Raw genomic sequence first — 22,892 nt, forward strand, 5'->3', positions numbered from 1 at the left:
TGCGATGGCCCCGTCCGTCCGTCCCCCTATCATCAGCCCGCCGGGAGCTGGTGCGGGAAGCCCCTCCAGGCCCTGGTTCTGACGGACTTTGAGGGGCTCCCCACGTGAGCGCTGTGCTCACCGCGGACCTCCAGACCCACTGGACTGCTTTTCTTTTTCTCCATTTAAAGTCGACACTCGGTTACACAGAAGTGACTTTAATTTTTGTTTCAAGAAGCAGGGATGAATGACTTAGAGATCTCCCATCAAAAACTGGTGGAAGGGGAATTTCATAATTAAACTGAAAGATAAAAAGTATAAAACCCCCATTTTGCAGTGTTTTACCCTTTCCCTTAGAAAGTCAGACATAACTTAAACCATTCCCAGAAATAAGACTCATCAGCCGGAGAATCTGGAGCCTACATAAACAAATGTACACAAACGTCATCTAAACAATCGCCCGAGGGCGGTGTTGTCAGCGGGTTGTGTGGAGGTTCTGGGGGTTCCAGGGGGCAGGACCCTGCCCGATGGGGCGGCCTGCCTGGGGCTCTGAAGACCCTCTCTCCTGGCTGCTGGAGCTGGTGGCTGGGGTCCCAGAGGGGCAGCTGTGCTACGTGGCTGGGCAGCCGCCGGCCCCCACTGCCCCCTGCACGCCCGCAGCGTGAGGCCAGGAGACCAGGGCCTGGTTCACCACCAGGTTCCGCATGCAGCCGCGATAGGCGGGAGGCCGCGTCCAGGGTTCTGGGGGTGGGGGAGGGAAGGAGACGGGTCGGAGCAGAGGCCGGCATCCCACCAGGCCTTGGTCTCCCCGCCGGGGTGGAAAGCAGGGTGACCCCAGTGCCTGGTCCCCAGGGGCAGCCTCCCTCCCTCCCTCTGCCCCCAGGCCAAGGCCACACTCACCAGGCAGGCCCCCGAGGTACAGTGACACTGGGGCGTCAGCCGAGGCGGCCAGCGCGGGGCCCAGGGTGTGGTTGCTCTGCAGGTCCACCTCCAGCCGGAGCCTGTTCCCGCCTTTGGTCACTGCCGGGCACAGGTTCCTTGTGGCCGGGCCGGGGGGCCCCTCACCAGCCACAGGGCCAGGGGCCCTTTGCCCCTTTGCTCTTTTGAGTCCCTGCCCACCCCCCTGCCCCAGGGGTCTGCAGCCGCCCCCAGCGGGGGTGGGTCAGGAGGGCCCAGCTCACCTGCTAGGCGGTGCCACTGCCCGTCACACAGTGCCTCGGGGACCGTCACCAGCGTGGAGAACTCGCCTGCGCCGTCGTCTGCCCGCAGCAGGACCTGGGGCGGCAGCGGGTCAGGAGGGCCCTACCAACCCAGATCTCGCCCTGAGGCCGCGGCCCAACCCGCTTACCTGCCTCCCCAGCACCCGCAGCTGCAGGTAGGGGGGCGCCGGGCCCCGACCCAAGTGGAAGACGAGGCCGGTGGCTGTCTGGGGCCGCACCTCCAGCTCCAGGCCCAGGTCAGGCAGTGTGGCCCCCAGGGTGTCTGCAGGGAGGGGCCGTGAGAGGAGGAAGGCCTCAGCCCCAGGCCCCCCCGCCCTGTTCTGGGCGTCACTCCCACCCCAGCCCAGGCAAGTAAGGGACTGGGGGACGCCAGCAGGGGACAGACCTAGAGTGATGACTCCCCCGCTGCCTGCAAAGAACAGGCCCTTCTCCACGGGACCGGAGAAGCAGGGTGTGGCCCCCACCACCCGGGTGGGAGCCCCCAGGAGCTGCCCGTCCAACCTCAGTCTCTTCACACAACCGCTGAACCCGGAGCGGCTGATGGCCACCTGTGTGGGCACAGAGGGGTGAGCTGGGTCAGGTGCCTGGGGTGCCGAGGAGGGCGGAGTGTGTCCAGCGGGGCAGGGGTGGGAGACTGGGGCGAGGCGGCTCTCACCGGGAGCTGTGGGCTGTGGCCGCCAGCAGGGAGGCCCCCCACAAAGATAGTGTGTGGCCGGGGGCCTTCCTCCCCCTGGTGCCGCCGGCCCGTCCCCTCCCGGCTCTGGGCCCAGACCCCGTCCGTCACCAGCTGGATCCGAGTCTTCTCCCAACGCACAGACACCTGGGAGTGGGAAGACACATCAGGATGGGAGCCCCCAGGGCCAGCGCCCCGCCCTACCCCGCCCCTGCGTCCCCTCCCCCCAGCCCCTCACTGTATGCCACCGGCCAGTCCGTGAACGCTGGCGGCTCTGGACTCGGAGCTGGGGCCCAGGGCCTTCCGTCTGAGCGACAAAGCGTCCGTGGCTCAGGAGGAGGGCTAGGGAAGGGCTGCTGGCCGTCAGGGGGGCAGCGAGGAGCAAGAGCCCTCGGGGGGCGTGCGGGCGGATGAGCATGGACAGCTGCGACCTGGAAGCCAGGCGGGGTCATCAGCCTTGGCTGCCCCCTCCCCCCGGCAGCCCCCTCTCCCCACCGCCGCCCCTGGCCTTACCAGTCACGGGTGGGGGGCGGGACGTGTGCAAACTCCAGGTGACTGGACAGGGGACCCCCAAACTGGTAGGCGTCTCGTATGGCCCTGCGGGGCCAGGGTGGCGAGCAGGAAGCGTCCTGGGCGGGCTGCCGGCTGCGGCGGGAGGCCTGGGGGGTCGGATGGGGATGAGGGAATGCAGGAATGCATGGAGGCCACCTTCTGCCTACCCCAGCCCCATGTCCCCACCTTCCGGGACACCGTGGCCCGCAGTCCTCGCGGGCTCTGCTCTGGGGCCTGGGTGCGAGGGGCCGGGACGCAGCCTGAGCTCACGTTGATGCCCTCCAGGTTCTGCTGCAGGTCAAGCACGCGCTGCGGCCCCAGGAGCCTGCGGAGGGCAGGGGGTACGTGCGGGTCAGTGCTGGGCCGGGCCGGCGGGTCGTCGCCAGCCCTCCCAGGGCCCGCTCAGCTCACCGCAGCACGAAAACGTTGCTAATGCAGCCACTGAAGTTACCGAGGGCGTCGGACTTGGGCAAGCCCCCCAGGAAGAGCTGCCTCGACCCCTCAGTCTGGGGCTGGGGCCGCGGCCCCCGGTGGGGCCTCATCTCCTGAAGCTGGTCGTCCACATAGAGCCAGACCCTGGCAAGGAGAGCGGTGTTTCCCCCGCCCTGCCCCCCACCCCCCGCCCCCCGGCTCTACTGGCGCCCCCTCCTTGGAGAGGCCAGGTAAGCCGGACTCACCCCGTGGCGTTGCTGTAGAAGGTGACATAATGGGGGGCCCCGTCGGCAAAGCCCCGTCGCGTTTTCACCTCGGTCCTTGCAAGCCGGAGGGTCACGTGGCCCTGCTGCAGGGACACCTCGCATGGCCCGGTCTGGGGACAGTGGCTGGGTCAGCGGGCCAGGCCGGGGGCCCAGACTCCCTCCCTCGGGCCACCAGCCCCGCCCTGCTGCCCCAGAGGTGGCGGGGCGGACGCACCGGGGACTCCCGGTGGAAGAGCAGAGCGCTGTCCTGGCTGCTGCGGAAGCCGAAGCCGGAGTAGACGTTGCCCGTGAGGGGCACGGCGTTGCTGGGAAGCGCCAGGCGCAGATAGCCGTGGCCGTGGAAAGTCATGGCCCGTCCCACCTGTGGGCAGGGCGACCATGAGGGCCCGTGGCGGCCGGAGAGGGCGCGCAACTGGGGGAGGGAGGGGGCTCACCAGCAGGTCGGCGGTGCAGCCGGAGCTGATGCCCGTCGTGTTCAGCCTCTTGAGATCCACGTACTTGCCTAGAGCCTTGATGCCCTTGATGCAGCCGCGCACCGAGCCTCCGGAGGGGAAGAGCCGCCGCAGGCTGCGGGGACGGTCCGCGGGACGGGCGAGCGTCACGGGTGGCCTCTCCCGGGCCCTGCCCGCCCCGCCCGCCCCGCCCCAGGGCCAGTGCTCACCTCGGGGGCAGCTGGCTGGGTGGCACGCCCCCCAGGTAGTAGGCGTCGGCCAGCTCCAGCGTGCTGTCCTGCTCCACGCTGAACACCGTGGTCCTCTCCACGCGCACCAGCACGCGCTTCCGGCTGCCCCCCAGCAAGAACACCTGGACCTGGGGAGCGCCATCACGGGGTGGTACCTTCAGGGCGAGAGCTGCGGCCGCCCTGCCCCTCCCCACGCCGGGCCCTCCCCGAGCCCAGCCCTACCGCCTTGCTGGTCGTGGTCAGAGGCGGCGGGCGCTGCAGCGGGTCGGCCTCCTTCAAGCCCGCGCCGAAGTCGTAGAGAAACACGAGGCTGCCTTCCCGCACGGCCAGGCACAGGAACTGGTCCTGGCGGGGGAGGGGAGGGTCAGCGTGGGCCGGGCGGGCCGGCGGGCCGGGCCGTGGGGACTGCGGACGTGCCTGGTGCCGCAGGAAGAAGAGGATCCCGCTGTAGGACACAAGCCGCAGCTCCTGGTCGAAGCGTTTGGTGTTGCTCAGCTGGCTCTCCATGCTGATGCGGGCGAAGCCGGAGCCGTCCAGGTAGGAGCCGTCCGTGAGCCACGGGTCCCCGGTCGACTTGGAGCTGCGGGTCAGAGGGGGCAGGGTCAGCCGAGGGCGGGCTGAGCCGCGGTGAGGGGGGCTCAGGCCGCACGTACCGTGCACAAGGCTTATCCACAGCTGTGTCCAGCTGGAAGGTCTTTTCGAAGTTGTAGAGACTGACCACCTCTTCGTTCAGCGTGTCCAGCTCGATGCAGCCCCGGTAGCCGGGAAAGCGCAGGGGTTCGGGGGGCTGTGGGCACAGTGCACGGTCAGGGAGCCTCCCTGCCCAGGACAGACCCAAGGGGAGGAACTCGGGCTACAGCACGACAGACCGAAGCCAGACCCTGAGCAGGACTTCCTGGGACAGGGGTGCAGGGCGGGGTGGCCGCACACCCAGGCCACACCGGGCTCACCGTGAAGTTGCCGGGGTAGCCTCCCACGTAGAAGACAAAGTCATCAGGCTGCACACTGAGCAGCCCTTCGGCCCCAGGGGCCACCGTATCACCCTTGGTCTCTTGGACCATCTGATTCTCCACTGTGACAGACATATGGCCAAACTGGAGGGTCCTGAGGGCAGAGGTAAGAGAGGGAGGCGTGGCCACGTGGCCACGCCTGGCGGTGGGGGGAGCACCGTGCGGGCCGGGCCTCCCACCTGTCAATGCTGACGGCTGCGAACTGTTCCCCGATGTCCTCGTCGATGCTGAGGGACGTGGGGCCTGCTCCCCCGAGGCGGTACACCCAGTGCACCTTCTGGCCACGCAGAGCCACACCCATGTAGTCACCGGTGGCCTGCGGCGGCAGGAGACTCAGAGGGACAGGGACCCGGCGTGGGCCACCCGCTCCGGCCTGGCGCCCGGCTCCACCCAGCCCACCGAGCCCGCCCGCTACCTGGCGGCTGCCCATGTACAGCACAAACTGGTCCCCAGCGACCTGGCCGGGCGCCAGCTCTGGGCTCTGCAGGTAGAACTTGAGGGCGGTGTAAGAGGCGAGGCTGGCGAGGTCCCGAGGGGTGCGCAGCTGCACCCCTGAGCTACCGTTGAACTTCATGGGCACCTTGACCTGAGGCGGGGCGCAGAGCCCATCAGCGTCTGCCTCCTGGTCTCCCAGATGCCCACCTGACCCTGGCACTCGCACCCACCTTATTGGCAGCACCCCGGGCCTGGGCAATGAGCTCCCGCACGCGGCCGATGCTGGCCGACAGGGCCAGGCTGGCGTTGTGCGTCCCACGGTTCTGCAGGAGGCTCAGCTTGGCCAGCAGCTGTGGCAGCGTCTTCTCCAGGGTGGACACTGCATGGGGGTGTGGATCGGGGGAGGCAGCCCTGAGCCCCTGGCCTCCCCACCCCAGCCCGCCCTCTGTCAGGGCACCGCACGCCAGGGCCCACCTGAGCGGCCTGCGTCGAGCACCACCCGGCCCAGGTCCTGGCTCTGCAGGCCCTTGTACTGGCCCTGCCACCGCTCCACGTTTTTCTGCATGTCTTGAAGCCGGGACTGCACGCGGGCGGCCGTGTCCTGGGCTTCAGTGACCACAGCCTTGGCGTGGGCTATCTTCTTGCTCGTCTCGTCTGTGGCGGGCAGTGTGCAGGCTCAGCAGGGGGGCAAGCGAGGACCATCAGGGGGCCTCATCCCCATCTGGGGAGACCACTAAGACCCCCCTGACAAGACCAGCAACAGGGATGTCACCCCCGCCCCCGATCTCGTGAGAGCCTCAGGGCGGTGGAAACGCACCCTCCGTCCTCTCCCAGATGGCTCCTCCTGTGCCAGCCTCTCTTGCCACAGCTGGGTCACCCACTGTCGGCTCAGCCCCGCCTCCCCATGGCCCCCACATGGCCCCCCCACCCCCGCCAACACCATCTCTCCCGAGCCCTCCCCCACTTCCCAGAGTCCCCGTTGCCCCAACCCAGGCTTGTGGGGAAGGTCGACTCTCGAGCCGGCAGGGATCCCTCCTCTGCCCTGAGCCCTCCCGGCCCCCCGGTCCCCGAGCCCTCGGCTCCAGCCACTCTGGCCTCTGCTGCTGCCTCCACCTCCCCCCTCCCCACCTCCGCCAGATGCCCCAAGTCCCTGCCGCACACTCCCGCCTGCCCTGTGCCACCTGTCTCTGCGCGCTCCCTGCCCCTTCCAGTTTTCACTTGCTGCCCGGGGCTACGTTCGTTTGGCGTCTGTCTCCGACCAGAAGCGGATCCCCAGGGCTGGGGAGGGTCCCCAGGGTTGGAGCTGCCCACACAGGGGCCCCCCTCAGCTGCCCCGGCCACCGCCCCGGACGGCGCAAGTGTGAACATGTCCACCATCAGAGCCTACTGGGCGGGCTGGCTGATGTCTATCCGGGCAGGTGTCTCTTCAGCTCTGGGGACAAGCAGTGAGGGCGGGGGCAGGAAGGAGACCCACCCTACCTGTGTCCATAGCCAGCATGGCCTGCACCTCCTGGAGTCGGGCTGCCAGCTGTTCCTTCCTGGCCCGGGCGTCGCGGAGCTGGGTCCCGGTGCCCTGGAGGGTGGCCCACGCTGCGGGGCAGGCAGCCTCAGTCCCGAGGAGCCCCCGCCCCCAGGGTGCAGGCGCAGCCCATTTCAGTCCTCCCTCCTGACCAGGGAGGATTAAGGCTCACACGCACACAGTCAGACGGAGACATCTGGCACAAGGGCCCTCGGCTGAGGGGGTGGCACTGGCACCCAAGTCTTGGGGCAGCCTCCTGGGCCCACAGCCAAGGCAATTATTCCCATTTTACAGGTGAAACAATGGAGGCTCAGAAAAGCTGAGCCGTTGCTCATGGCCACCAGTGCCCTGAGGTGCTAGCAGCCGAGGGTGCACCCCACTCCCCGCTCCCCACTTGCTCCTCCTCGACGGCCTGGCACGCACACGGCCCTCAGCCAAGACAGCAGGAAAACCATCAGCCAGTCCCCACGGCCCCTTCCCGAGGCCCTTCCACGTCCTGGGGGCCTGTCACGAAGCCAGGGTGGGTGGTGGGCCTTCGCAGCGCTCCCAGGGATGCACTTGCCGAGCAGTGGGGAAAATTCCCACAGAGGGCAGCCGTGACCCTGATCCACACGGTGACGACCCACATGGCCGGAAGGCGAGGGTCCCCACAGAGCCCGGACACCCAGCTGGACCCGGCACTCACCGAGGCCCAGCCTCCGCTGCTCCCCAAGGACAGCCTCCTCCAGGGCACTGCTGTCTGCCAGCAGCTTCCGGGCTCGGGGCGCCAGGCCCCGCTGCACGACCACCTGTAGACACAGAAACAAGACGCAGTTCACAGCTGCCCGGTGGAGCTGCAAGGGAACAGGGGCTCCCGCCGGGGCTGTGGGGGGCGTCAGGGCCTCACCGCCCATGTACGGCCCGCCTGCTGCTGCGCCTGGCCGGCGGCACCCTCGGCGGCCCGCACGGCTTGCAGAATGCTGCTGTAGGCATTGGCGGCCTCGACGGCCCGCTGGATGAAGCGGTCCTGGTTGACTCCCTGGATGATGCTGTGAGGGGAAGCGGGGAGGATCCCAGGGTGTGGGTGGGGGGGTCCGCCCACCTCGCGGGCCTCCGCCTGCCTGGCTGCTGGGATGGCCTGCCTCGCGGCTCTGGACGCCCGGCCTTGCACCGCCCTGTGTGCCTATCCTGCTTCTTCCTGCCACCCTGGGCCCAGACTTCTGCCCAGCCCCTGCAGGGACACCGGCCTCTCCTGCTAAGAGCCCTCCCAGACCAGCTATACCACTTCCAGGCCCCGACTGCACCCACCCCGGTTACCCTCTTTGGGCCCCGTACTTGGAAAGGTTGAGCGCCAGCTGGTCCAGCTGCCACGCGTGGGCCTCGGCGGCCTCCACCAGGTCCACCTTGCTGCTCGCCGGGGAGAAGGCCCGCATCTTCTCGAGCAGTGGCGTCCGGGCCCCATCCAGGCTGGCAGCAAGGTGCTCGTACTCCTGGGGGGTGGGTGAGTTGGGGGGCACCCTCGTCCCCATCCCCTACTCACCCCCACCTGATCTGGGAGTGCCTGCCCCCGCCCAGCGTGCAGCCCTTTGGGGGGGTGGCATTCACCTCCTTGGCCTGGTCCATGCCGCGCAGAAGCTCAGTGAGCCGGACCAGGGTGTCTCTGGCGGCCTGTAGAGTGGCCCCCAGAGTGGCGTTGTCCCGCAACAGCTCCTGTTTCCGTTGCTGGAGACGATGGGGAGTGAGGAGGAGGTGACAGAACAAGGATGAGGCAGGAAAATAAAGGGGTGGGGTGACAGGGCAGCGGCTGATGAGTATGAGGGTGAGAAGGGAGGGGGAGGGGCAGGGCTGGGGGCAGGGCTGGGGGCTATGGGGCAGGCTTCCTACCAGGGCTTCCTCCAGCTGCTCCTGGTTGCGGCTGTTGAGCTCCTCCGCCTCTCGTGTCGTGCCCACCGCCCTGTTCAGGGCTTCCCGCAGGTCCATGAGTCCGGCCTCGTGCTGGGCCAGCTGGTCTCGGGTGCGTGCTACCAGCGCCTGGTTCCTCTCCCAGCGCCTGGTCAGCTGCTCCTGCACACGGGCCAGCACTGCCCAAGGCCCAGTGTAGGAACGGTCACTTGGGCAGTGACTCCCAGTGCCTGCCAGTCCCCATCCACCCTCCCAAGCTGACGGGATGCCACTCCAGGCTGACCTCAGCCCCAGAGCCCCCAGCCGGGTCCTCACCCCTCCCGTCTCTGCCCTGCCGGGGCTGACACCACTCACGTCTCTGGGCCTCCCCCAGCTCGGCCTCAGCAGCTGCTCGCGGAACCCCCAGGTCACGGGCCCGCATCTCCCGGAGCAGCCGTTCCACCTCGGCCAGTGTCCGGCGCAGCTGCTCACCCGATAGGGCTGAGGCGTTGGCTGGTGACAGGCGGTCCGTCTGGGACTCGAGCTCTGTGTGGGTTTGGGGAGCGGGCTGTCAGGGCCCAGGGCTGGCCTGCTGCCCAGGCACACCTCTGCCACTAGCTTCCGAGCCAGAAACGCCCAGCCAAGCATCTTCGAACAACCCCCGTGTAACCCGGCGTGCCCTGGATGGCCCCCAGATCTCCTGGCTCCAGGCCGCGACTTGCACGCCTGCCCGGCCCTCTCGCACACCACCCCATCACCTCCCAGGGCACCCCCCCAGTATCCCCACCACTGCCGTCTGCTCAGCCCGTGGGTGGGGGCACTGGCCCGTCTTGTGGGGCCCACGTGCCCCCACCTCCCAGCCCAGACCCGCTGTTTCCACGGCCGAGGCCCATCTCCCTGTCTAAACATCCAAAGGTACCGGTTCTTCAAGGCCAAGCCCCCTGCCCTGACTCTCCCTGCCCTGCCCAGGTGGGCCAGCTCCTACCGTTCAGGGCACGGTCCACAGCCCGGACGGCTGCCAGCAGCATCTGTGCCCGGCCCAGCGTGGCCTCGGTGCTGTCCAGAAGCTGGCCGGCCTGGGCTCGGGTCCCTGTGGCCTGTGGATAAAGCACCCCATCAGGCCTCGAGCCTGAGCTGCAGGTCAGGGGTGACGCTGGATGGTTTGGGGCCTGGGGAGAGAGGCCTCTTGGGGAGGGGCCTGCTGAGAGAAAGCAGTCCCGGGGAAGGGCTTTCCTGGAGGAGGAGCATTCCAGGGGCTGGGTTCCAGGCCAGGGCTCCCCAAGCGCCTGCCTGGCCGTCCAGCTGCTGCACGTCCTGCCCGAGGCTTGAGGTCTGTCGTTCCAGTGCCTCCAGCTGCTGTGCAGTCTCATGACGGGGGCCAGGCGGTTTCCGGAGCTGGCTCTGCGGGCAGGGGAAGGTGAGAGCCTGCGACCTGGGAAGGGGAGGCTGGGGGGCCGGGCCGGGCCGGGCAGTACCTGCAGGTCGGCGATGGAGGCGTTCAGCCTGTGCAACCGGGCCCAGACCATGGAGCTGGCATTGATGCCACGCAGCTGCTCCCGGATGGCGGGGAGGAGGGCGCCGGCCCGCTCCAGGTCGTCCAGGAGCAAGACCACACAGTGGTCACACACTGCAGGCAGGGGGCAGGTGGGCGTGGGGTTAGGGGGGGCCTGAGGCCACCGGGGAGTCATGGGGTCGGTGAGCTAGAAGTGGGTCACTAGGGGTCGCGGAGATGGAACGGGGTACTGAGCTGGGCTGAGGGTGACGAGGTTAGTGGGTGTCAGAGGTCAGCGTGGGGGTCTCAGGGTCAACAGGAGGACAGCCGTGGAGTCTCTCAGAAAATTGAGAAGGAGAGCTGGGACCAGAGAACTGATCTGGAAGTGGAGGTGAACGTCGGGGTCACCAAGTCAGCATGGGACTGGGACCGGCACCATCCCAGATGGAGTTGGGAGGGTCGGGGGAGCCGGGTGTGCTCAGGCGGCTGGGGGCAGTGGGCAGGGCAGGGACACACCTTCGCAGTGCACGCCGTGGCCCCCAGGCCCTCCTGGCATGGGCACCTGGTGTTGGTGGCTGCAGGTGTCACAGCGCTCCCCACTGAGCCCCTGGGGGCACGTGCAGCGGCCCGTGTGCACGTCACAGTGGCCGCCCTGGCACTGGCAGCCTGGAGTGGGAGGGGTGGGGTGAGTGGCTGGCTGAGGGCCCTGGGGTACTCGCTGCCCCGAGGTGCCCCGCCGGCCCGCACTCACGCCTGCAGCCCTGCTCAGGGAGCCCCCAGTGGCCTGGGGCACACTCGCGGCACTGGGGACCCCCAGTCCCTGGCCGGCAGTGGCACTGCCCACTCTGGGGGTGGCACTCGGAGCCCTCGGCAGCTGGTCCACAGGCACATGGGCGGCAGCCCCCGCAGCCCTCAAAGCCGAAGTGTCCTTCCTGGGGGCACAAACTGCAGTCAGGGCTCTGCCCAGCTCTTAAGACCCAGCTTCCTTCAGCCCTGAGAGCCTGCACCTCCAGCCATGACGTCCTGCCCCTACACCCATACCCCACCCCTCTGGCCCCAAGCCCCTCCCGTACACCAAGGCCCCGCCCCTACAGCCACAGAGCCCCACCCCCACACCGAGGCCCCACCCATAAAATCAAGGCCCCACCCCACCCAGGCAGCTCTACCTGACAGTGGTCGCAGCGCTGACCAGTCACACCCACTTTGCACAGGCAATGCCCGCTGTGGGGGTCACAGGCCTCCGTCCCACATGGGGAGCAGTCACACCCTGCAGAAGGGTGGCAGTGACAGTAGCCCTGACCCCCACCCCGGCCTCTTCCCTCCCATCCTGGGAAGCCCTCACTGGGCACCTACTCCACATGCATCTCCATCCTGCCCCAGGTGAAGCCCCCAGACCCTCACTTTTCATCACCTCCCTGCTCCACCCAGACCACGCAGCTGCCTGCTCACCGGCCCATTGTGCCCGCCTCCCCTGCAGCCTGGGCTCCGCCAGAGGACCTGTCAGAGCCCTCGTGGGGTGCCCTCCCTCAGGAGAGGCCAGAGTCCCCAAATGACCCTCGGTCTGGCCGTGGGGTCGCCTGACCGTGAGTCCTGGGGGCCTGGTCGGGTCCACCCTGTCCACGCTGGGCCCGGCCCAGGACACAGCCTGCTCCGGGGGGGACACCCAGAGGCCCCTCAGCCCCACCCTCCCTGCCTACGGGTGCAGTTGCCGGGCAGCAGGGCGTTGCCGTAGAAGCCGGGGGCGCAGCTCTCGCAGCGGGGCCCGGTGGTGTGGCGCAGGCAGCCGCGGCAGGCGCCCGTCAGGGGGTCGCAGTCGCTGAAGAGCATGTTGGGGTCGCCATTGCCGCTGCAGTCGCAGGGCTGGCACGAGCTGCCCAGCACCAGGGGGTTCCCAAAGAAGCCAGGTGCGCACCTGGCGGGGCGGGATCAGTGGCTGGTGCTGGCAGGCAACGCAGCGTCCCCGGGGCCATGCATGCAGACCCCGCCCCAGTCAGGCACCCGCCCGCCCAGCTCACCGCTCGCAGGAGGCCCCAGCATAGCCGGGTTTGCAGAGACACTGGGTGCGGCCACCTCGCAGGATGCAGCCCGTGGCGAAGCTGCAGAGACGGAGGTGGTCGTTACACCCCAGCACGCTCCAGGTGAGCACCAGGTAAGCCGGGGTGGGGGGTCCCCACCTCATGGGCCCACCCCGGATGCCCCGACCTCCACAGAAGGCAGTGCTGACCCAACCAGGTAGGGGGTGGTGGTATTCCATTCCGGGTCTTTAAGGACTTTGGTCCACCAGTCAATGGTCGGGGCCCTGGAGGGGTGGCCCAGCTTACTTGTTGGAAGGCACAGCCAGGGGACAAGGGCAGCTGATGCAGGGGCCCGCGGGGTCCTCAGATCCACCGCGCACGAAACCGGCCTGGCAGCGCTCGCAGTGGCCACCCTCGGTGTTGTGCTGGCAGCCCTGGGGCAGAGGGAACAGATCAGCACCGACAGCGGAGGCCTCGCTTCCGCCAGCTCGCCCACCCCCACCCTGCAGGACTCCGCCCACTGCCAGCGGGTGCCCTGCCCAGGGCACCTCCCCGCCCCCAGACCTCAGCGAACCCGTAACTACTGACCAAAGGGCCCCTGGTCTTCCCTTCCCTGCGCCTCTGGTGGCTGCCCTCCCCTGCAGGGCCCCACTCACCACGCAGACACCCGAGCCAGGGAGGCAGCGGTCTGAGTGGCCGTGGCACTGACAGGGGATGCAGCGACCCAAAAAGAGACCTTTGACGTCCCGGTAGTAGCCAGGGGCACATTCCTGGGGGCGGGTGGGCATCAGCGGTCAGGGAAGGAGGCAGGGCCAGCCTGGTATGGGGGCAGGCCGGGGACCATGCTCCTGAGCCTGACCGCTGAAGGCACAAAGTCACAGCCCACAAAGCCACACAGATGCCTCGGGCTCAGGGGACCACCTCCTGTTCTCCTCCAAACACCTCTTCCAAGCAGGTGGAGGGAGGGGAGGGGGTTCGGTGGATGCCGTCTGGGTAAAAACCGTGGACGTGGGACGGACTGGGCACTGAACACATGCAGAGCAGCTGTGTGCACGGGGGGCCGGGCAGGGGGCAGGTGACAGTGGATTAGCAGACAGATGAGCAAGCGGCCGGCTCAGCCTGTGGTGGGAAGGTCAGCTGCCGGGAGCGTGACACCCAGCTGGTAGGAGGAGGGGTGGGGGGAGACGGATACGGAGGCCAGGCGTGGACGCTCGGGGGAGGGTGGACGTGCGTGCACGGGGCAGCCCGGCAGCCTGGTGCCTGCCCCCGCCACCTCACCTGGCATGAGTCCCCGCGGTAGTTGGCAGGGCACATGCACAGCTCCACGTTGCTGGCCGGAGGTCCCCCGCCCACCTCGCTGGCCACCTCCAGCGCCACCCTGCGCAGGGAGATGGCCGAGGAGGTCTGTGAGAAGAGGGCGCGGATGTGCAGCTGCTCCAGGCCAGCCAGCACCATCATGAGCTCCTCGCGGGACACAGGGCTGCGGGTCTCCACGTGCCGGAAATTGCCCTGCGCGGCCACGACAGGGCCTTAGTGTGGCCGCCGCAATGGGGCGCGGCAGGAGCCCAGGACAGACCCTCCTGGGGGGGATGGGGGCATGCAGGGCACGTGGTGGGGGACACGTGGTACAGGTGAGTGACTTCTGATCTGAGAGGCAAAGACTTTAACACACGCAAACACTAACTGCAAATGAAAAGTGAACGACGTGAGTGTATCAGATGCGAGAACGTCTGTTCATGAGAAAAGATCTTACAGAAAGACACACAGGCTACAAGAGTACAGACCAAGAGAAGACGATCGCAGCTCTAAAGCCAGGACGCAGGGTGAACATCGAGAATAACACGAAACCCCTCGGAAAGGAAATGGACGAAAGCCACAGGCTGGTGGCTTGCAGAGGGAACCCCAGGGCCAGGCATCAGAGGAGCTGCTCACCCGTCAGGGATCAGGGGTTTGCAAGCCAGCACTCGGCCCAGGAGCATTACCCCCACGGGCAACCAGAAAATAGGCGTGCTGACGAGGGTCCCGCCCGCTCCCGGACCCTGTTTTCTGACACGGAGAGCAGCCCCTGCAGCCTTGGGGGCCAGAGACGGCCGCTCACCTCCACCAGCTGCAGCGCCCCGCGGTGAACGTGGCCGGGCGCCGGGTACACCGGCTCCAGGAACGCGATGCTCATCTGGTTGCCCTGGGGAGGCGTGTGGGTGGATGAGGGTCGGGAATCGGGCTGCCCACGGTCCCCGCTCGGCTGTGCCCGCTGCCCACCCTTGCCCACCACCCGGTGGGCCACCTGCAGCACCACGTCCGGCCTGCTCTCCGTGGGGATGAACACGTCTCCCCGCTGGGTCTCTGAGTGCAGTTCGTAGTGGAGGGTCCCGCCGTAGGACGACACCTGGAGGCCGGACAGAGAGATGTGACCTGGCCAGACCCTGTCCATGGGCCCAGAGCCGACGGCAGTGGTTCTAGGCACCCTATCCCTCCCTGGACACCAGCATCCTCACTGCCATCCCCTCCAGGCCTCCAGGAGGTCCTGGACACCCTCCAGGTGCCCTCCCGGGGGCCGATCGGCCTGCTCACCCGGTCCCCCAGGTAGGAGGGTGGGGCCTGCCAGTATAGCTCAGGGAAGGCCTCAGGCACGCGCCGCAGGTCCGCGCGAAGCAGTGTTGCCTCCGCCTGCCATTCGTGGGGCACCACCTGCCGGTCACCACTCAGCAGCGTCCAGCCCTCCATGTCCACGAACTGCAGGGCACGTGGGTGGGTAACACAGGCGCATGCCCTCGTGTATCACAGGGCCACTTCCTACGTCTCAGACCCCCTCCCTGAGTCCCCTCCCGTCCTGCCCGCACACCTCCCGGCGGGCGTAGGCTGAGCTCCGGCAGCGATCCGTGGCCCCGAAGCAGAAGCAGCGGGTGCAGCCTTTGGGGTTGGCAGTGTCCAGGGAGAATGTCCCAAGGCGGCACTGGTCACACCGCGGGCCCTGCACGTTCTCCTGGGGGCAGGAGGGCACGACAGGGCAGGGCGGTCAGCCGTGTGCCCGTGTTGGCTGTCACCCCACCACTGGGCTGACTGTCCCAAAGGTGCCAGGAAGCTCCAACCTCCCAGAGAGAACGAAGGTCCGCTGAGAGGGCGAGACGAGGGACGGGGTGGGGTCGGGTCGGCAGGTCTGGCCCCAGACCGCCCTCACCTTGCAAGAGCACTGGCCTGTGAGGGGGTCGCATGTTCCAGGTGCAGAGCCTGCTTCGTGGCAGTCGCAGGGGCGGCAGCTGGGGAAGCCGTGGAACCCGGGAGCACAAGTGTCACAGCGGCGTCCGGCCACGTTGGGTCTGCACCTGCCATGAGGGTTCAGGAGCCGCTAGGCCTCTCCTCCACCTGGCCCCTCACACGGACACGGGAGACCAGAGGTGCCCCCCACCAAGGTGGTGCCCCCCTGAGCGCCAGGGACACTCCCAGGGGCTGGGTGGGTTCAGGGCTCAGTGGTAGGTGACCCGGGACTGCCCCGAGGCCACAGGGACCCGCACCCTGGTGCTCACTTGCACTGGCCGCTGTCCACATCACAGGTGGGGTCCATGAGTTCCTGGACGCCAGGCCCCGAGCAGTTACACTCCTCACAGCCGACCAGGGGGTGGCAGCCAAAGGTCTGGGGCTGGCAGACGATGCAGTCGGGCGGGACGGTGCGCGGCGGGCAGATGCACTGGCCCGTGAGCTCGTCACAGAGGCGGCCGCTGCAGTCACAGGCTGTGGGGCGCGTGCACAGGCCCCGGTCAGGGGACCCGACGGCAGACCTGGGGACACTGCATGGGTGGGGGAGGGGGGGCGAGGCCACCCTACCCCCAGCCTGGTTCCACCCAGCTCCGGGCCCCAAGCCCCAGGCAGCTCCTCTGACGTGGCGTCAGCTGGGCAGAACTGCTCTCTAGTCCCCGGGACCTGCTGGACAGCCCTGTGTGGCCTGGGCCCTCGCGCACAGGACGCGGCAGGGCTGGTCCACCAGGCTCCAGACATGCTCCTGACCACTGTTTCCTGGAGGGGTACTCACGCCTGCAGCTGGGGAAGCCCCAGTAGCCAGTGGCACAGCGGGAGCAGTCACGGCCTATGACGTGGGCGCGGCAGGGACATTGGCCCCCAAAGGGCTCACACGTGGGGCCCGCGGCGCCCACCTCATGGCAGCTGCACGGCCGAGCCCCGTTGTTATAGAAGAGGGAGAGGGAGGCAGCGGCATTGCGGCAGAAGGAGGACGAGCTGGAGGGGCTGGGGTGAGGGCGGGGGTGTGAGGCCAGCTACAGCCCAGCCCGGCCCCCACCCTGCTGCCCCCGGCTCCCAGCCTGGCCCCCACCCTGCTGCCCCCGGCTCCCAGCCCGGCCCCCACCCTGCTGCCCCCGGCCCCGAGCCCGGCCCACCTGACGTGGTAACCGTGGGTGGCGCACTGGCTGATGAAGTCGTAGGATTTGTCCAGGGGCTCCTCCCGGAAGTAGCTGGGGCTGTAGGCGTCTTCGGGGACCACCAGCACATACTCCTAGAGCATCGAGGCCTGGTCACCTCCCCGCGGGCCCAGCGAAGGGTACAGGTCGGGGGTGGGTGCCGGAGCCCACCAGCAGGGGCCAATGCCAGGGCTTCTCTGCCACAGGCCAGGGTCTGGCCGGGCAGCTATGACAGCGGTGGCGACATCACACCCTGGCCCAGGGCCCCAGCCAGGCTGCCAGGTGCTGGGTCCCTCCTAGGGGCCACTCAGAGGGGAGGCCAGCCTCTGTGGCCAAACGGAGGCTTGGGGAGTGTGAGGAAGGGCCCAGGCTCCTGGCGCCCCATCCACCCCTTTTTGCCGGACGCCTCCCTCTCCAGGAAGGCCACTCTGACCAGCAGGGCCCCAGGGAGCTGCTGGGCAATATCCTGGCTCTTGGACCCCCCTCAGGAGCTTCTCGTGATGGGCCTGGAGGTCCCCAGAGGCTGCTGCCCCTGGCACCTGGCTCAGGGTTGGGCCGCGGCAAGCAGGGGACACACTCTGGCAGAGCGACCGACAGTGGTACGACAGGCGGAGGGCGGCTACCAGCCCGAGGACTCACCAGCCAGAGCCAGCGGCCCTCGGGCACACGCACGGTCACAGTGAGCTCACTGTCGGTCACGTCCAGGACGGCCCGGCCCTCACACACCACCAGGGTGCGGCAGCCGTAGGCGTGCGGGCAGAAGCTGGCGTTGGCATGGCCTGGAGGTGAGGAAAGGCAGGTCAGTGCCCCCAGCACACACACAGCACCCCGCCCCACGGCCTCACCCCGGGCTTGGGACATTCCTGGAGTCACCAGAGAGAAGAGGATCCCAACAGCAGCACCCACCACCGAGGACCATGCGTCCCTGAACAAGACACGCATGTGTGACCCGCCTGGAGACCCACGTGGCTGGGCCCACTCGTGCTGCGTGAATCGGCCATGGTCACACACGAGGCCCCCGGGCTCGTCAGAGCAGAGTGAAACAGACGTGCACGGACCCGGGTCCCACAGCGAGCCCTCGATCACCCGAGCGCAGGACAGGGTGATCTCTGAGTCACAGCACAGATGTGAGGGGCAAGGCCTGCCACACACAGGGGGCCCTGGGGCACCTCGTGTGAGAGCTGACGGCAGGATGGGGCACGTGGCCCTGTCACAGCCAGGCAGCGGGCTCCAAGCCACGGCCCCTATGAGCTGTGGACCCAGCACACGCCCCATCCACATCACGTGTGGCATCACGCGATGGGCTGTGTGGACGAGACCCCGAGAGCCTCCTCGCCCCAGGGTCCGCCCCTCCGCTTACCCTGCCAGACACGACCCCCGTTGATGAGGACCTCCACGGCGAAGGCGGGGTGGGCCGGCTGGTAGCCGTGCAGCAGGAAGGCGTAGCGGCCCAGGGTGGGCACGTGGGTGGTGAAGACCACGGTGCCCTGTGCCGGGGGGAGCAGCTCCGGTGAGTGGGCAGAGATGCAGGGGTACCAGGGGCTGCAAGTCCCACCCCAGCCCCCTCCCGGCCCCTCCTGGCCCCAGCCCCGGCCCGCACCTGGGGGTGGCGCAGCAGGGTAGGCTCCACGTCGGGGTCCGCAGCGGTGGGGGGCCGGGGCTGGGGCCCGGGCGGGGGCGCGCCCGGCGTGAGCTCCCGAGAGTGGGTCAGTGGGAGGCCGGGCGGCAGCGGCAGCACCTGGCAGTCCCTGAGCACCACAGGCTGCGGCGGCTTTGGGAAGCGGGAGGGCAGGCAGGTGGCACTGGGGGGTGGGGAACACAGGGGTGAGTCCCCGAGTCCCGGCCACCGCCCTGCAGCTGCCCTGGGCTCCCGCCCCCGTCCCCACTACCTGCTGGGGCTGAAGGCGCCGTGACTGCTGATGCAGCGGACGCGGGGCTCCACGAACTCTGAGCTGAAGGTCTCCGCGGGCACCAGGGTGACACTGTGCTGCAGGCGGGGGACAGGTGTGGGTGTGGCAGCAGGGGCAGCCCATCCACACCCGCACCCAGGCCGGTCCTGCTCTCTGCACAGAGCCCCCGGCCCCCACTCCGCCTGCCTCTCCTCCGGCTGCACAGACCCCAGCCCTCGGCTGTGGATTCTGGGCCTGGAGCACCTCCCAGCTCCCCCGGAGGCCGTTCTTCCTCCCACTGCACTCCACCGCCGTCTGTGGTCATAGGGCCAGGGACCCGGCGCAGGCAGGCACTCAGCGAGCGGGGGTTTGTGAGCAGGCATCTCCGTCCTGTACTGTCTACCACGGTGAGAAACGTGTGTGACAGATACGGCAAAACGTGACACCTCAGGGGGTCTAGAAAAACCCGACAGCGAAGACAGAATACCGCGTGACCATAGCGACAGCTCCATCCATCCCTGCCATGGCGTCAGCCAAAGAGGCAGCGCAAAGGAATACCTGTGTGACTCCAATTATGGAAAGTTCCGGAACAGGCAAACTAGGCGGTGCTGTCAGTATCTGGAGGCGGTTACCCCAGCAGGGGTGCGGGGGGACTGAGCGGCGTCGGGGGTGGGGCCATGTTGCTTCCTGGCCTGGGTACTGGGCTGTGGGTACAGCTCCATGGCGAGTCTAAAGTATCCCAGCCCACGACTACAGCGCCACGTGTGCATGGGGACAGAACCACAGGATTCCGACGTCGAAAAGTGAGGAGGAGGCGATGTAGCATATGCGTTACTTAGCAACGTGGAAGAAACAGACCGACTCCGGGAAGTAGACTGAGAAGACGCGCAGGTGGGGCGTGCGATTACGCTTTGTTGTTGCAAGTCTGTTTTCAAAATTTGACGCTTTCATAAAAATATGTGCGTATGATACTCTGATAAAACCTTTAAAGGCCTAGGGAAACGTAACAGTGAGACTAGGGAATACTCAGATGAGAACAACGTCATCCATTTTGTCACTTACTGAATAAACGCGTATGCTTGGTTCTGGGCATCGAACTAACGATTAATATTGCCCAGAATGTTCAGCCTTGGGATTTAATTTTCAACTCTGTGAAGCTGACACAGAAGCAAGTTACGGGCTTCCCTGGTGGCGCAGTGGTTAACAATCTGCCTGCCAACACAGGGGTCATGGGTTTCATCCCTGGTCTGGGAAGATCCCGCATGCCGCAGAGCAACTAAACCCGTGTACCACAACTACTGAGCCCACGTGCCACAACTACTGAAGCCCGCGTGCCTCGAGCCCGTGCTCCACAACAAGAGAAGCCACCGCAATGAGAAGCCTGCGCACCGCAACGAGAAGTAGCCCCTGCTCGCCACAACTAGAGAAAGCCCACGTGCAGCAACGAAGACCCAATACAGCCAAAAATAAATAAACAAATTAATTAAAAAAAAAAAAAGGCAGCAAGTTACCACAACGATAGCGAATCCCAAGCTTCAGAACCCACACTGTACGGACCCTTCCTGACTCGGGTCCACAAGGTGGTGTTTTTGTAAATTACACCAAAGAGCAGCCTCTCGTTCAGACTGTTCTTCCTGCTCTGACTCCAGCGCATCACGGTCCCCTTATGTGACCATGAGCACTGTTTATAAATTTACATCTCATACCCACAGGGAAAAAACCCTGCAGGAGGAGGGTTCTGGAAGAACCTCCACTCGATGTGAGCTGAAGATGGCACTGGTGATGGGTACCCAGGCTCATCACATTCTCCTACTTTTGCGTGTGTTGAAAATCTTCGGAAAGACCTAACCCCACAGTGGGGTCCTGCGGCCTGTGTAGCTGAGGGGGTCAGGGCCTTACCAGGAAGAATCGTGCCTGCTCGGCCGTGAGCCGGACGCTGGCCTCCGTGTCCAGGTGGAAGACCGCCAGATGGTGCTGGGCATCCAGGGCGGTGCCCCGGCACAGGGTGCTGGGGGACAGGTAGGGGTGGTCAGTGGGTAGGGCAGCCCTGGAGACTGGAGCCCTCCACTGGCCCCCCAGGCTTGAATCCTCTCCCCACTCCCTAGACACCTGTATGGGCAGGGGTGGAGGGTGAGCGCCCCCTGCTGGGGGGCCCGCTGGGGTGTGTGCACAGCCACGTCCACCTCCTGGCGGGCGTCCTCATTGGCGTACTCCACCACCAGGGCATAGGGGCCTGGCTGCGTCACCGCCACCTGAAGCTGGACGTCCACCTGGGGGGACAGGGCACTGTGAGGCCCCCGCCCCAGCCCCCCACCTGGAGAATAGGACACTCCTGAACACGGCCCTTCCCATCCCCTCCCCGCACAGCCTCGTCCCCCATCTCAGGGCCTGTGTGCCCGCCATCCCTGCTGCCTGGGGCACTGCTGCGGCCACTCGGCTTCCAACCTCCGCTTGCTCTGAGCCCACCCTGCCCACCCGTGGCCCGCCGGCTTCATCACTGTAGAGTGTCCAGTGCCTGAAGTGAACCAGCGACCTGCCACCTCCTCACAATAAGCTGGAGGGCTGGGCCATCCGTACCCCGTGTACGGAGGAGGCCCCGAGGCACTGACTCCCAAGGCCAGAGCCCCAGAAGGCAGCAGGTGCCGCCTGAGCCGGCGGGCGGGCCTTGGGCCCCCAGCTGAGCCCCCCATGCTCTGCCCGCCAACACTCTTGCCCTGCGCCTGGGTCCTGTCACTGCAACGTGGACAACCCCCCCCGCCAGGCCATGGGCACGTCCCCCCAAGTCTTGACCCAGCCCACCCCCGTGGGGTCCCGGGGACACGCACATCTGCGCCCTGACAGGCGACCAGCAGCGGGTGGGCGGGGCTGAGCTGCTCCGTGGGGCAGGGCCGGGGTAAGCTGTTGCCGTGGCGGCACAGGGCCTCAGGCCCAGCGGCGGAGGGGAAGCCATCCAGGGGCAGGTGGGTGTAGAGCAGGCAGCTGGGGGGGTGCACAGGCTGGTGAGCACGGGGCAGGTGGCCTGAGCACAGCGAGGGTCAGGCCCGCCCCCGCCCCCACCGGCCGGCCCTCACTGGTCCCCGGTGCGCTGCGCGTCGGGCTGGAACGTGCAGGGCTCGGTCACCCGCAGCTGCAGGAGGGCCGCCTCGTAGTAGGCGCTGGGCAGCAGAGCCACGTAGTCCTGGGGGGCGGGGGGGAGGTTAGGTGCCGTGGCCCCCGCCCCGCGCCCTGCCCCAGCCCGCTCAGCCCCGCCTCACCAGGAGCACCCCCTCGGCCTCCACGAGCAGGGCCCAGGTGCCGGGGTTCAGCACGAAGGGCTCCCCGAAGCCCCTCTGGGGCACGGTGACGAAGGCAGGCTCCGTGCTGGGCGGGAAGGCCACGGGCTGGCTCTGCTCTGTGCCTGGGGGTGGGGACGGCAAGCCTCCTGGACACGGCAGGGCCACCCAGGCCGCACCTCCCCCGGGCCAGCGGGAAGGGCCTGGCCTCCCACCCACGTGCGGGGACGAGGCGGGGCTGGCTAGGGCGAGGCGTGAGTGGGGCAGGGCCCGGGGGGTAGCCCCCCGCACTCACAGTTGGCGCAGGTGGCAAACTTGCCCTGGTCGTGCACGGAGACCCGCCCGCTCACGCTCGCGGGCCCGCGGTTGACGTATCGGAAGACCAGTCGGAAGAGGTCAGGGGAGGCCACGCTCAGCCTTGCCACGATCCTGGGCTGCGGTGGGTAGGGGTGGGCGTGGAACGTCGGGGCTGCTCCTCCCTGGCCATTCCCAGCCCGGCCCTGCGACCTCAGGGGCCTGCCCGCCCACCCGGCCAGCCACAGCGGGCACTCAGCCAGGCCCCAGAATGGGGCAGCACCGCACCCACCTGGATGGGTGCCATCTGCGCGTAGCCCCTCCAGCTGAAGCTCTCGAACTCGAGAGGGTTGAAGCCGAAGCGCACGGCGTGGCCCTCGGGCGTGGTCGCCTCCTCCAGCTCCAGGCGCAGCTGGTGCAGGTCAGGAAGGTAGTGGTCCTGCGCCGGCCTGACCACGGCAGGGCCGGTCAGGGCAGCTGGCATCCGGTCTGGGCAGGGCGGGCACTGGCCCTGCCCACTCACCAGGGCCCCCAGGAGGAAGCCCGGGGGACAAGCTGCCGCCCCAGCCCCCTGCCCGCCCGCCCACCCAGCCGGGGCAGGGGCACCCACTTGCTGCAGGTGGGGCCCTGGGTGCTGGGGCGGCACAGGCAGGCGCCTGTCCTCGGCTCACAGCCCTGTCCCAGAGCTCCGCCAACGTCGCACTGGCAGCCTGTGGCGGGAGGGAGCAAGTCAACGCGGCCCAGCCCCCGCCCGGCCTCGGTGCTCCACCCACCCTCCGCCAAGAGCGGCTCGGCTGAGAGGCCGCCTCACCTCCCCCAGGGGCTGCCTGGGTCCCTGGACAACAGAGGCTCTGAGTCCAGGGGCAAGGGCCCTGGCATCGGTCAGTGACGCC

The 22,892-nt window shown here is 67.8% G+C and overlaps 1 protein-coding gene across 1 annotated transcript in view; it reads right to left on the minus strand.

The window, feature by feature from the left end:
- Window positions 1–181: 181 nt before the first annotated feature.
- LAMA5 (laminin subunit alpha 5) overlaps window positions 182–22,892 on the minus strand; it is a gene marked incomplete at its 5' end in the record, with an annotated part of 53,769 nt that continues 31,058 nt past the window's right edge. The window contains 59 exons of the mRNA XM_079719119.1: window positions 182–720; window positions 880–999; window positions 1,161–1,254; window positions 1,328–1,461; window positions 1,585–1,747; window positions 1,855–2,019; window positions 2,111–2,303; window positions 2,386–2,531; window positions 2,611–2,749; window positions 2,836–3,000; window positions 3,102–3,232; window positions 3,337–3,483; window positions 3,557–3,689; window positions 3,784–3,932; window positions 4,027–4,384; window positions 4,458–4,591; window positions 4,755–4,908; window positions 4,994–5,130; window positions 5,230–5,400; window positions 5,480–5,628; window positions 5,724–5,903; window positions 6,729–6,839; window positions 7,454–7,556; window positions 7,655–7,796; window positions 8,083–8,237; window positions 8,353–8,469; window positions 8,632–8,828; window positions 9,004–9,174; window positions 9,614–9,725; window positions 9,919–10,029; window positions 10,104–10,255; window positions 10,637–10,786; window positions 10,872–11,052; window positions 11,287–11,387; window positions 11,818–12,032; window positions 12,136–12,216; window positions 12,442–12,569; window positions 12,792–12,905; window positions 13,414–13,644; window positions 14,234–14,317; window positions 14,420–14,521; window positions 14,707–14,868; window positions 14,978–15,118; window positions 15,314–15,458; window positions 15,660–15,864; window positions 16,163–16,374; window positions 16,524–16,639; window positions 17,184–17,323; window positions 17,905–18,031; window positions 18,145–18,346; window positions 18,434–18,531; window positions 20,333–20,441; window positions 20,543–20,703; window positions 21,259–21,412; window positions 21,505–21,611; window positions 21,688–21,830; window positions 22,001–22,139; window positions 22,292–22,448; window positions 22,610–22,709. Coding sequence (XP_079575245.1) covers window positions 590–720; window positions 880–999; window positions 1,161–1,254; window positions 1,328–1,461; window positions 1,585–1,747; window positions 1,855–2,019; window positions 2,111–2,303; window positions 2,386–2,531; window positions 2,611–2,749; window positions 2,836–3,000; window positions 3,102–3,232; window positions 3,337–3,483; window positions 3,557–3,689; window positions 3,784–3,932; window positions 4,027–4,384; window positions 4,458–4,591; window positions 4,755–4,908; window positions 4,994–5,130; window positions 5,230–5,400; window positions 5,480–5,628; window positions 5,724–5,903; window positions 6,729–6,839; window positions 7,454–7,556; window positions 7,655–7,796; window positions 8,083–8,237; window positions 8,353–8,469; window positions 8,632–8,828; window positions 9,004–9,174; window positions 9,614–9,725; window positions 9,919–10,029; window positions 10,104–10,255; window positions 10,637–10,786; window positions 10,872–11,052; window positions 11,287–11,387; window positions 11,818–12,032; window positions 12,136–12,216; window positions 12,442–12,569; window positions 12,792–12,905; window positions 13,414–13,644; window positions 14,234–14,317; window positions 14,420–14,521; window positions 14,707–14,868; window positions 14,978–15,118; window positions 15,314–15,458; window positions 15,660–15,864; window positions 16,163–16,374; window positions 16,524–16,639; window positions 17,184–17,323; window positions 17,905–18,031; window positions 18,145–18,346; window positions 18,434–18,531; window positions 20,333–20,441; window positions 20,543–20,703; window positions 21,259–21,412; window positions 21,505–21,611; window positions 21,688–21,830; window positions 22,001–22,139; window positions 22,292–22,448; window positions 22,610–22,709 — 8,669 coding nt within the window. The 3' untranslated portion in view covers window positions 182–589. The remainder of the gene's footprint in view (window positions 721–879; window positions 1,000–1,160; window positions 1,255–1,327; window positions 1,462–1,584; window positions 1,748–1,854; window positions 2,020–2,110; window positions 2,304–2,385; window positions 2,532–2,610; window positions 2,750–2,835; window positions 3,001–3,101; window positions 3,233–3,336; window positions 3,484–3,556; window positions 3,690–3,783; window positions 3,933–4,026; window positions 4,385–4,457; window positions 4,592–4,754; window positions 4,909–4,993; window positions 5,131–5,229; window positions 5,401–5,479; window positions 5,629–5,723; window positions 5,904–6,728; window positions 6,840–7,453; window positions 7,557–7,654; window positions 7,797–8,082; window positions 8,238–8,352; window positions 8,470–8,631; window positions 8,829–9,003; window positions 9,175–9,613; window positions 9,726–9,918; window positions 10,030–10,103; window positions 10,256–10,636; window positions 10,787–10,871; window positions 11,053–11,286; window positions 11,388–11,817; window positions 12,033–12,135; window positions 12,217–12,441; window positions 12,570–12,791; window positions 12,906–13,413; window positions 13,645–14,233; window positions 14,318–14,419; window positions 14,522–14,706; window positions 14,869–14,977; window positions 15,119–15,313; window positions 15,459–15,659; window positions 15,865–16,162; window positions 16,375–16,523; window positions 16,640–17,183; window positions 17,324–17,904; window positions 18,032–18,144; window positions 18,347–18,433; window positions 18,532–20,332; window positions 20,442–20,542; window positions 20,704–21,258; window positions 21,413–21,504; window positions 21,612–21,687; window positions 21,831–22,000; window positions 22,140–22,291; window positions 22,449–22,609; window positions 22,710–22,892) is intronic.

Source organism: Hyperoodon ampullatus, assembly GCF_949752795.1.
Source record: "Hyperoodon ampullatus genome assembly, chromosome: 14".
Taxonomy (NCBI): Eukaryota; Metazoa; Chordata; class Mammalia; order Artiodactyla; family Ziphiidae; genus Hyperoodon; species Hyperoodon ampullatus.